This window comes from Caenorhabditis elegans, chromosome I (genome assembly GCF_000002985.6).
Source record: "Caenorhabditis elegans chromosome I".
Lineage (NCBI taxonomy): Eukaryota > Metazoa > Nematoda > Chromadorea > Rhabditida > Rhabditidae > Caenorhabditis > Caenorhabditis elegans.
In genome coordinates this window covers 1651694-1663344 of record NC_003279.8, presented here as the reverse complement: position 1 = coordinate 1663344, position 11651 = coordinate 1651694, and the positions used below count along the sequence as shown (strand labels likewise).

At 35.9% G+C, this 11651-nt stretch overlaps 3 protein-coding genes and 1 non-coding gene across 6 annotated transcripts; 2 read left to right on the top strand and 2 right to left on the bottom strand.

Annotated features, from left to right (window-relative positions):
- Positions 1–13: 13 nt before the first annotated feature.
- Y71G12B.33 (Conserved plasma membrane protein) lies at positions 14–5832 on the top strand (the record flags this gene model as incomplete). Of its 2 annotated transcripts, NM_001306523.2 has the most annotated exons (5): positions 14–72; positions 2305–2513; positions 5175–5429; positions 5477–5654; positions 5702–5832. In NM_001306523.2, 5 exons carry the CDS (start codon positions 24–26, stop codon positions 5713–5715), a joined length of 705 nt encoding a protein of 234 aa, NP_001293452.1. The 2 variants fall into 2 exon arrangements, with proteins under 2 accessions (NP_001293452.1, NP_001021826.2); NM_001026655.2 differs by lacking the exon at positions 5175–5429 and having other exon boundaries at positions 24–72; positions 5702–5715.
- A 749-nt stretch (positions 5833–6581) lies between these two features.
- Positions 6582–7729, top strand: pqn-88 (Prion-like-(Q/N-rich)-domain-bearing protein). Its single transcript, NM_058476.5, has 2 exons — positions 6582–6969; positions 7411–7729. The coding sequence occupies exons 1-2, from the start codon at positions 6645–6647 to the stop codon at positions 7680–7682; spliced, it is 597 nt and encodes a 198-aa protein (NP_490877.1). The 5' UTR covers positions 6582–6644; the 3' UTR covers positions 7683–7729.
- Positions 7730–7885: 156 nt separating this feature from the next.
- Y71G12B.18 (Methyltransferase FkbM domain-containing protein) lies at positions 7886–10469 on the bottom strand (the record flags this gene model as incomplete). 2 transcript variants are annotated; one of them, NM_058475.5, is made up of 5 exons in its annotated part: positions 7886–8320; positions 8371–8592; positions 9365–9445; positions 9675–9908; positions 10346–10469. In NM_058475.5, the coding sequence occupies 5 exons, from the start codon at positions 10427–10429 to the stop codon at positions 8012–8014; spliced, it is 930 nt and encodes a 309-aa protein (NP_490876.3). The 2 variants fall into 2 exon arrangements, with proteins under 2 accessions (NP_490876.3, NP_001293442.1); NM_001306513.3 differs by lacking the exon at positions 10346–10469 and having other exon boundaries at positions 8012–8320; positions 9675–9833.
- Positions 9560–9580, bottom strand: 21ur-14112. The gene has a single exon (NR_049954.1).
- Positions 10470–11651: the final 1182 nt, after the last annotated feature.

Sequence of the window (11651 nt, the reverse complement as noted above, 5' to 3'; positions counted from 1 at the left end):
TTAAAAAAATTTCATTCCCGAAAATGGTCCCGTCGTCCGCTTCCTACGATGATCGCTCTTTTGTTAGTGGAGGTAAGTGTGCCGGTTTGTCCGGATTTACGGGACTTTTTTGTTTTTACTATTTTCAGTTTGAAAATTTTGTGAAAATATTTTTCTGATAGATTTTTTTTTTGCAAAAAAACGTTCTAGAAAGTTCGAGAAAATTTTGGAATGATCTAGAACAATCTGGAATATTTGAGAAATTTCTAGAAGGATTTAGAACTATCTGGAAATTTTGAGAAAATTCTAGAATGATCTAGAACATTTTAGAAAATTCGAGAAAGTTCTAGAAGGATTTAGAACTATCTGGAAAATTCAAGAAAATTCTGAAATGATCTAGCACATTCTGGAAATTTTGAGAAAATTCTAGAATGATCTAGAACATTTTAGAAAATTCGAGAAAATTCTAGAAGGATTTAAAACTTTCTAGAACATTTTTGATTGATCTAAAACATTCTGGAAAATTTGAAAAAATTCTAGAATGATTTAGAACAATCTGGAAATTTTGAGAAAATTCTAGAATGATCTAGAACATTTTAGAAAATTCGAGAAAGTTCTAGAAGGATTTAGAACTATCTGGAAAATTCAAGACAATTCTGAAATGATCTAGAACATTTTAGAAAATTCGAGAAAATTCTAGAAGGATTTAAAACTTTCTAGAAAATTTTTGAATGATCTAAAACATTCTGGAAAATTTGAAAAAATTCTAGAATGATTTAGAACAATCTGGAAATTTTGAGAAAATTCTAGAATGATCTAGAACATTTTAGAAAATTCGAGAAAGTTCTAGAAGGATTTAGAACTATCTGGAAAATTCAAGAAAATTCTGAAATGATCTAGCACATTCTGGAAATTTTGAGAAAATTCTAGAATGATCTAGAACATTTTAGAAAATTCGAGAAAATTCTAGAAGGATTTAAAACTTTCTAGAAAATTTTTGAATGATCTAAAACATTCTGGAAAATTTGAAAAAATTCTAGAATGATTTAGAACAATCTGGAAATTTTGAAAAAATTCTAGAATGATCTAGAACATTTTAGAAAATTCGAGAAAGTTCTAGAAGGATTTAGAACTATCTGGAAAATTCAAGACAATTCTGAAATGATCTAGCACATTCTGGAAATTTTGAGAAAATTCTAGAATGATCTAGAACATTTTAGAAAATTCGAGAAAGTTCTAGAAGGATTTAAAACTTTCTAGAAAATTTTTGAATGATCTAAAACATTCTGGAAAATTTGAAAAAATTCTAGAATGATTTAGAACAATCTGGAAATTTTGAGAAAATTCTAGAATGATCTAGAACATTTTAGAAAATTCGAGAAAGTTCTAGAAGGATTTAGAACTATCTGGAAAATTCAAGACAATTCTGAAATGATCTAGAACATTTTAGAAAATTCGAGAAAATTCTAGAAGGATTTAAAACTTTCTAGAAAATTTTTGAATGATCTAAAACATTCTGGAAAATTTGAAAAAATTCTAGAATGATTTAGAACAATCTGGAAATTTTGAGAAAATTCTAGAATGATCTAGAACATTTTAGAAAATTCGAGAAAGTTCTAGAAGGATTTAAAACTTTCTAGAAAATTTTTGAATGATCTAAAACATTCTGGAAAATTTGAAAAAATTCTAGAATGATTTAGAACAATCTGGAAATTTTGAGAAAATTCTAGAATGATCTAGAACATTTTAGAAAAATCGAGAAAGTTCTAGAAGGATTTAGAACTATCTGGAAAATTCAAGACAATTCTGAAATGATCTAGAACATTTTAGAAAATTCGAGAAAGTTCTAGAAGGATTTAAAACTTTCTAGAAAATTCAAGAAAATTCTGAAATGATCTAGAACATTTTAGAAAATTCGAGAAAGTTCTGGAAACATCTAGAACATTCTAAAAAATTCAAGAAAGTTTTTGAATGATCTAGAACATTTTGATAAAATGGAGAAAATCCTAGACGGATTTAAAATTTTCTGGAAAATTCGAGAAAGTTCTAGAAAGATCTAGAAAATTCGAGAAAATTCGGGAAAGTTCTAGAATGATCTAGAACTTTCAATAATTTTTTTAACACGAGAAAAATCGATTTGAATTAGATTTTTGCAACGAAAATTCTTTTGCTCCGCAAAAAAATACATGGCCGAGTTTTAATTTTTAAAGGCCACAGAGCCAAAAATCGGGTTTTAAAGATTTTCTTATTTCTCTTCTTCTTATTTTCTTATTTTTTATTCTTATTTTTTTTTCTTCAAAATCTTATTTCGATTTTTTTTTTCAGCCCGAACAACTCAAACCTCTGACTCATATTGTATGGAAGTTGGAGCACCATATGAAAGTGTATTGGAGACAAGTGGAGTGGATCCATCAATGGATTATACACAACGTATCGAGAATACTACTGAACAAGAAGAATTCGATTCGACAAAAGTCACGACAAAATCCAAATTTTCTGCAAAAAGCGTTAGTCCGCTCAAAATTTCTTACGAGGTGAGAATAAATATGTATACTTTATAGGAGAGGCCACGTGTCTATTATGCCTAATTGGCACCTACCTGCATGCCTACCACATGCATGCCTGTCGTTGTGCCTAACTCAATTCAGCCACAATGCCTTTGCCTCTATCTACGCGCCCACCTGATGCACGCCTGCATCTGTGCCTATTGAACACTTGCCTGAAGTGTACCTGCGTACGTGCCTACTTTATGGTCTACGTGGCCGCTTTACTCTTGCTTGAATACGCGCCTTCTTTATAAAAATCTATACGTCTGTCTGCCAATTTGCCATAATCCTACGCCTGCCTGTCTACATGTATGTTTCATGCCTACCTACCTACGTGCCTACTCTATACTTGCCTATGTCATGCCTTCCCGTCTATTCTTTGACAATTGACGGTTTTGGGAATTTTTGGCAATTGCCGGTTTTGGGAATTTTCGGCAATTGCCGGTTTTGGAAATTTTCGGCAATAGCCGGTTTTGGGAATTTTTGGCAATTGCCGGTTTTGGGAATTTTCGGCAATTGCCGGTTTTGGGAATTTTTGGCAATAGCCGGTTTTGGGAATTTTTGGCAATTGCCGGTTTTGGGAATTTTCGGCAATTGCCGGTTTTGGGAATTTTTGGCAATTGCCGGTTTTGGGAATTTTCGGCAATTGCCGGTTTTGGGAATTTTCGGCAATTGCCGGTTTTGAAAATTTTCGGCAATAGCCGGTTTTGGGAATTTTTGGCAATTGCCGGTTTTGGGAATTTTTGGCAATTGCCGGTTTTGGGAATTTTCGGCAATTGCCGGTTTTGGAAATTTTCGGCAATAGCCGGTTTTGGGAATTTTTGGCAATTGCCGGTTTTGGGAATTTTCGGCAATTGCGGGTTTTGGGAATTTTTGGCAATTGCCGGTTTTGGAAATTTTCGGCAATTGCCGGCTTTGGGAAATTTTGGCAATTGCCGGTTTTGGGAATTTTCGGCAATTGCCGGTTTTGGGAATTTTTGGCAATTGCCGGTTTTGGGAATTTTCGGCAATTGCCGGTTTTGGGAATTTTTGGCAATTGCCGGTTTTGGGAATTTTCGGCAATTGCCGGTTTTGGAAATTTTCGGCAATAGCCGGTTTTGGGAATTTTTGGCAATTGCCGGTTTTGGGAATTTTCGGCAATTGCCGGTTTTGGGAATTTTTGGCAATTGCCGGTTTTGGGAATTTTCGGCAATTGCCGGTTTTGGAAATTTTCGGCAATAGCCGGTTTTGGGAATTTTTGGCAATTGCCGGTTTTGGGAATTTTCGGCAATTGCCGGTTTTGGGAATTTTTGGCAATAGCCGGTTTTGGGAATTTTTGGCAATTGCCGGTTTTGGGAATTTTCGGCAATTGCCGGTTTTGGGAATTTTTGGCAATTGCCGGTTTTGGGAATTTTCGGCAATTGCCGGTTTTGGGAATTTTCGGCAATTGCCGGTTTTGAAAATTTTCGGCAATAGCCGGTTTTGGGAATTTTTGGCAATTGCCGGTTTTGGGAATTTTTGGCAATTGCCGGTTTTGGGAATTTTCGGCAATTGCCGGTTTTGGAAATTTTCGGCAATAGCCGGTTTTGGGAATTTTTGGCAATTGCCGGTTTTGGGAATTTTCGGCAATTGCGGGTTTTGGGAATTTTTGGCAATTGCCGGTTTTGGAAATTTTCGGCAATTGCCGGCTTTGGGAAATTTTGGCAATTGCCGGTTTTGGGAATTTTCGGCAATTGCCGGTTTTGGGAATTTTTGGCAATTGCCGGTTTTGGGAATTTTCGGCAATTGCGGGTTTTGGGAATTTTTGGCAATTGCCGGTTTTGGAAATTTTCGGCAATTGCCGGCTTTGGGAAATTTTGGCAATTGCCGGTTTTGGGAATTTTCGGCAATTGCCGGTTTTGGGAATTTTTGGCAATTGCCGGTTTTGGGAATTTTCGGCAATTGCCGGTTTTGGGAATTTTTGGCAATTGCCGGTTTTGGGAATTTTCGGCAATTGCCGGTTTTGGAAATTTTCGGCAATAGCCGGTTTTGGGAATTTTTGGCAATTGCCGGTTTTGGGAATTTTCGGCAATTGCCGGTTTTGGGAATTTTTGGCAATTGCCGGTTTTGGGAATTTTCGGCAATTGCCGGTTTTGGAAATTTTCGGCAATTGCCGGTTTTGGGAATTTTTGGCAATTGCTGGTTTTGGGAATTTTTGGCAATTGCCGGTTTTGGGAATTTTTGGCAATTGCCGGTTTTGGGAATTTTCGGCAATTGCCGGTTTTGGAAGTTTTCGGCAATTGCCGGTTTTGGGAATTTTCGGCAATTGCCGGTTTTGGAAGTTTTCGGCAATTGCCGGTTTTGGGAATTTTCGGCAATTGCCGGTTTTGGGAATTTTCGGCAATTGCCGGTTTTGGGAATTTTCGGCGATTGCCGGTTTTGGGAATTTTCGGCAATTGCCGGTTTTGGAAGTTTTCGGCAATTGCCGGTTTTGGGAATTTTCGGCAATTGCTGGTTTTGGGAATTCTATATGTCTACCTTGCTGCCTGCCTAGGAAATAACCTCATACACGCCTAACATGTGCTAACTCAAACATCGAGTAAAAAATCAGTTGCGACGGAGCACATTTGAGCAAGAAAAAAAAGTTAAATCTGAAAAAAAATTTCGGCAAAAGTTTGTTTGAATTTCCAGAAGCCCCGTCTCTGCACAATCCACATGAAAACAGTAACCCACATCATTGCCGCATGCCTCCTCCCATTCATCCTCGTGGACTCCATTTTTCTCCTCCAATCCATGTCATTTGAATTTCTGAATATTGAGCAATTGGGAAATCTTTCTGGACCCTGTAACCTGCTTGCATTATTCTTTGGAGTTTGCCAAATGATTCTGTGGTTTTTCAAACGGAATTCAACACTGCCAACGACTCTTCTAACGTGTTGGCTTACGGCTAGTGCGGCGGGAAGTTCAAATCTTTAATATACCAAAAATTTCAGCTAATAACCACATGCCTTCTCTCAATCTCCGGCCTTCTTCTCTGGACAGCTCAACCTTATCATTTGCCACGTCAGCAGATCATAGTCCCATTTCAATACTTTTGCATATTCGGGTCTCTAATGAATTTACTTGTGGCAACAATTGCCGTTTATTTCGAATGGCAAGCGTCTAAATACGGTGATTTATTTGAAGTTTCTGATAATATTTATTTGGAATATATTCAGCTATCACCTACTAAATGGGATTGAGAAGAAGAATGAAAAGTCAGAATCGAACTGTTAACTAAATTATTTATTACATTATTTTTTGAATCGAAAATATATTTTTTTCAAAATGAACATAATATTAATGTTGCAACAATAATCTCCGTCTTTCGTTCTCCGCCGTTTTTATCATTAGGCGCGCATTTATAACCGTAAAAGGGCTCCCTATGATTATCTCGTACTTTTGGAATTTTGAAAATACAGCTTTTGGTCAAATTGTGCAATTTTTTAAAATATGTTCCGGATTGACTAGCATACTTTGTTTGGTATTTTCTGGTATAAATGACAATTTTAAACAGTTTCATGAAAGAAAAAAGAAGCGCTTCATATAATTATCTCGTACTTTTGGAATTTGAAAAATACAACTTTTGGTCAAATTGTGCAGTTTTTTAAAATATGTTCCGTACTATTTAGCTAGCATACTTTGTTTGGTATTTTCTGGTATAAGTGTCAATTTTGAACATTTTCGTGAAAGAAAAAAAAAGCGCTTCCAATGATTTTGCCGAACTTTTGGAGTTTTGAAAAATACAGCTTTTGGTTAAACTGTACAATTTTTTAAAATATGTTCCGTACTAACTAGCAATGTGTCGGCCGCTTCCAAATAACAACGTTATGCGCTTATATTGTACACACAGCGGAGCGCGGCGCAGGCGTGAAGCCCGCATTCCGCGCCTCACTTAGTTGGGAGCCCTAGCTCGACCCCTTTAGTGGAAAAGCGATAAGCTTTATATACTTTGTTGATTTTGCATTCAATCCACCTCTACGCGATGAGTCAGATGCTTTGTTTTCTTTCCAAAAAAAATTCTGTAAAAGAGGGGAGGGGGTTCACAAGGTGTACAAATACATACGGCCCTGCCACTAACAAAGAGTCATCTCGTGTCAGTCATTTATTATTTCGAAAATTATGATCATCAATTTCTTATTGGCTTCTTCTCTAATCGCTGCCACCTGGAGCCAACGTGTTCCACCATCGACTACTCCAGTGCCTCCACCAAATTTTCCGGACCCGCCGACCCAGGAGCAGGTTCAGCAACAGGGAGGCGGATTCTTTGGGAATCTAGAAAATGGGATCTCAACGACTCCTGGAGCATTTTTTGGTGGAAATGGAGGATTCCAGCCGCAACAGAATCAACAGAACCAGGGATTGAACAATAATAATGGCGGATTTTTTGGTGGGAACAACAATCAAAACCAACAGCAACCGCAGCAGCAAGGATTTCAAACACAGCGTGAGTTGATTTTTTTAAGAATTTTTTTTCGAAAGAGTGTATCAAAAACTTTTGAATTTCCTCCAAAGTTTTTATCAGAGAATTTGAATTACCCGCGGACTTTTTTCTGGGATAATTCGAATTTCTACCGATTTTTTTTTTCAGAATTTTGAATTTTCCGGTAAACGTTCACGGATTTCTGGCTTCCCTCATAAATTGAAATGGAAGAGTTTTTGCTGAACAAGGCCATTTTGGCTCGGCCATATATGGGGTAGATCTACGGCGCGTTGTAAAACTAAATGTATTTGTCCGTGTGGAGTACACGACTTTCCCACGCGTTGTCCGGCAGGCGATTGTCAATGGAGCGCGAAAAATGCTATGAGGAGGGTCACGAGCCCGTGAACGTTTCCTCGAAAAATTTGAGTTTCCCGCCGAATGCTTAACAGAAAATTTGAATTTCAGCGCCATCCAATAACTTCTTCGGAAACCAAAACGATCCCACCAATCAGGGATTCCAAAATAATAACAATAACAATGTTAATAACAATAATAATCAACAGCAACTCCAAAACCAACAAGGATTCCAAAACCAAAACCAAGGATTCCAACAACAACAACAGAATGTTAATAACAATCAAGTAACATTTGGTCAGCAAGGTGTAAATCAAGGATTCCCTGTGTCCAATGCATTCCCGACTAATCAGCTTCCACCGATCTTTGGGAGAAGAAAGTGAATTTGAATGAACTTGTAATTATAGTTGAATAAAGTTTTTGGGCGAATTTTCTTGGTTAAACAGTGTGAAATTTGAAACCACTCTAGAAAATAAAACTAGACTTTGCAAATTTGGCTAGGTTCTCTTTCTATACTTTCAGCAAATTTTTCTTTTGGTTTTTAAAGAAAATACTTTATTTTTTACTCATATAGTTTTTTTTGAAATAAATACATAAAACTTTATTTTTTTTAAACAAGTAAACTGCATTTACACATGCTTTTTATAAATGTTTTGAAATGTTTATCCAGTTAACTAACAAACATTGAGATCATCATAATTATCACTAATTATCACTTGGCCACCAACTCGTACAAATTTCTCATCAAGAACTTTTTAACACAATATGAATCTCCAAAATTGAATAAGTACATTCTCATGTGCCCGACATTTCGATTATTATGCATTCCGTATCTTTCTTCCCTGACGATTTGCTTGATAAGCTCCATGAACTGAATTTGTTGAGGCTCTGATGGACTGTGCACTTCTAAGCTCATTTGACAGAATTTGATCCCCTTCCTGTCAAGTCTTCCGGTAGACTGAAAAATGTCAAATAATGGGTACTCGGCTCCCTCAGCGTCCAGCCAAATGTTGTCGTAGGTCTGAATTTTTTTTAAAGTTTAATAGATATTAAACGCGCTATTGTTTCAACCTTAATCTTCAAAATACGATCGAAAAAGTAGATCAAATCGACGTGGACGACATCTTGATTTTTGTATGTTCCATTTACATACACACTTGCAGTTGAGTACCCAGCATCCCCTCCGACGGCAAACGGGAAGTACTTTCCGATTCGGGAATAGAGATCCGCGTTGACATCGGTGATAGGATCGGCTCCGTAAAATGTCAGGTTACGGCCGATGTCGTTCATTTTCTGCAAAAGGTAGCGGATGACTGATGTTAGACTATCTAGTAATTCGTTTACTCAATCACATAATAATACTAACGGAGGAAACATTTCAAAAGAAAATCGAAAGCCGGTTTGAACACAAGGGAATAGTTTATCTAGATCAAAAATTGTCTTCCATAAATCTTGATGCGTGGAAATTTGTTGCGGGGTACTGTAGGTGAAGGATTAGAACATTTCAAAACGTTCAGAGCCTCCCATAGGTAGCGAAGCATGATGAAAAATTATAATATTTGTAGAATTATTTTTCTAATTGATTTAGCTAGTTATAAAAGCTCTAGAACTTTTGGAGCCATTCCATCAATTGACGTTTTTCTTCATCACATGAATAACCTATAAGTTGTAGCCGTTATAGTTGATCAGTGACTTTGAACCTATCATCAATTTTTCAATAATGAAATTTGCCAGGTTACTGATGGATTACTGTAGTAGTACGGTAGACCTAAATCTAATACTTGTATTTTTAAAACACTAGATCCTGCTCCAACTACAAAGTGACCATAATTCTCCATAAAAATATATTTTTGCATTTTTCGTCGTCACATGAATAACCCCATAATGCTTATAGAAACAAATGTTATAGATATTATGTCAGGACGCTTCTAGTTTTACTATTGAAGCAACTCCGAAAACTTGAACATTCAAAGTTACGAAGAGATTTCCTACAACACTCAAAAAGTTTCAACAATAATTTCAAGTTAGTGCTATTCAACTTTAGAATAGTTTTCAAAAAACCTACCTGTTTGTAAAGGAGCTCTGCATCAATATCTTTTCCAATTCCCAATGTTACTAGATTGCTAGAAGATCCCAATAAATCACTCTGAAAAAGGAATTCCAATTTTTTTAACGCTAGAAAAGTATATGAAATAGAAATCTTTGATTGAAAGTTGTCTAAAATGTTGTAAAATTAGCAAAGTTTCACCAAAAAAATTTACATTTTTGATTTTTTATTAAAACTTTCTAACCATAGACTTGAAACTATAAGGAAGACTTGAAACATTCAAATGAAATTTCGAATAATCGTTCTCCCTGCAGTTCCCCCAACTAACCTCCACTGGCAAGAGCCCAAACTTAATCTCATCACTATTTCGAAGTGGAACCAGATTCAATTGTTCAATTTCCGCGTTCCTATCACATTCGTCGGTCCAAATTTGAAATTTCGCCCAGAACAATTTGTGATCGGTTTCATTAAACACTTTGTGTGTCATACACTTATTCCAACTGTTGAATAATGGAACATTGGGACGCAGCTCGGTTAGTTCATCTGAGTCGGTGGATGTTGTCTGGAAATTTAAATTTTTAATATAACTCTCATTTCTAGTATAGCTCAAGATTCGGATTAGGTATAGGTTTAGGCTATTTCTTAGGCTATGGTTCAGGCTCAGGTTTAAGCTCAGGCTTAGGCTATTGCTTAGGCTATGGTTCAGTTTCAGGTTTAGGCTATGGTTCAGGCTCAGGTTTAGGCTTAGGTTTAGGCTTAGGCTTAGGCATATGCTTAGGCTTAAGCTTAGGTCTAGGCCTATGACAGCCTATATTCCTTACAGGCTATCTGAAGAGTTTTCAATTTTCGTTAGCATCGAATAAACGAAGCTCAGAATTTGTGGGCTAAAAAATTTGTGCGATGCATGTGCTGAACTTTAGGTAATGTTTTTTTTTATTCAGGTTATGGAATTTTTTTAGTGGCCGCGGCCGTCAATATTTCTAGGCCAGATTTGCATACCTGTCCGTATAAAAGAACAATGCCAAGAAAAATGAGAAAAATAATTAGAAGCAAATTAATCGGTCTACTGGCACGAGATTTCATTTCGAAAAAAATATCGGAATATTTTGATTCCACCTGCCCTTTTATTGGTGCCGTTCCGGATTGTTTCGTAGAATACTTTTTCAGATTTAATCGCGATTTTGTCCAGTTTTCCATGCCGAATTTCGATGGTTCGACAAGATTAGTGGACGACAAAAAGAAACGTTTTGTTCTCAAAATTGCTTTTGGTCGGCGACAAATGTTTCGGGAAAATTCTAGTTTTTTTTGGAGGAATTTGTAAATTTATCAGGAGAATTTTTAAATTTACCAGGAGAATTTTAAAATTTACCAGGAGAATTTTTAAATTTACCAGGAGAATTTTTAAATTTACCAGGAGAATTTTTAAATTTACCAGGAGAATTTTTAAATTTACCAGGAGAATTTTAAAATTTACCAGGAGAATTTTTAAATTTACCAGGAGAATTTTAAAATTTACCAGGAGAATTTTTTAATTTACCAGGAGAATTTTTAAATTTACCAGGAGAATTTTTAAATTTACCAGGAGACTTTTTAAATTTACCAGGAGAATTTTTAAATTTACCAGGAGAATTTTTAAATTTACCAGGAGAATTTTTAAATTTACCAGGAGAATTTTTAAATTTACCAGGAGAATTTTTAACCGGTTTTTAAAATTTTCGGCAATTGCCGGAATTGCCAAGATTGCCGGAATTTGCGATTGCCGGGCATTTTCGGCAATTTTGAAACCTAGTCATATTGTGGAAATTGAAAAAATTTCACCTTGTCTCTTAGTATTCATTTAGTCATTTTCTGAAAGAAAACGTTCAATCCTTAAAGGATCAAATTATGTTGAGCTTGAAAATAAAACATTTTTCATCAAAATGCATGTTTAGGCTCCTAAATCTACAAAAAAGTATCAAATTTATATTTCCGACAATTCTGATTTCCGGCAATCGGCAATTACGGCAGTTGCCGGTTTCAAAAAATTCGATAATTGCCGAAATTGCCGAAAATCGATTGCTGGTAGGCAATTGCCGCGCACCCTTGTTCTTCAGTAGAGTACAGTACTATATTACAGAACTGCCACTACAGTACCCTTACAGTACTCCGACACTTTTTCCCTAACCAGGTACGGACCGTCACTGCAAAGTTTTAAGCGTTTTATTTGCAGTTTTTGATGTATTTATGTGTAGAGTTTTTTGGAAAATTTTGAGAATTTTTTAAATTTTAGTTTTACAATTTTTAGATGTTCGGTAATAATATTCCT

Coding starts and splice junctions, on each gene's coding strand:
- pqn-88 (NM_058476.5), top strand. CDS start 6,645: ATGATCATCAATTTCTTATTGGCTTCTTCTCTAATCGCTGCCACCTGG. Junction 6,970..7,410: donor GCAAGGATTTCAAACACAGC/GTGAGTTGATTT, acceptor TTTGAATTTCAG/CGCCATCCAATAACTTCTTC.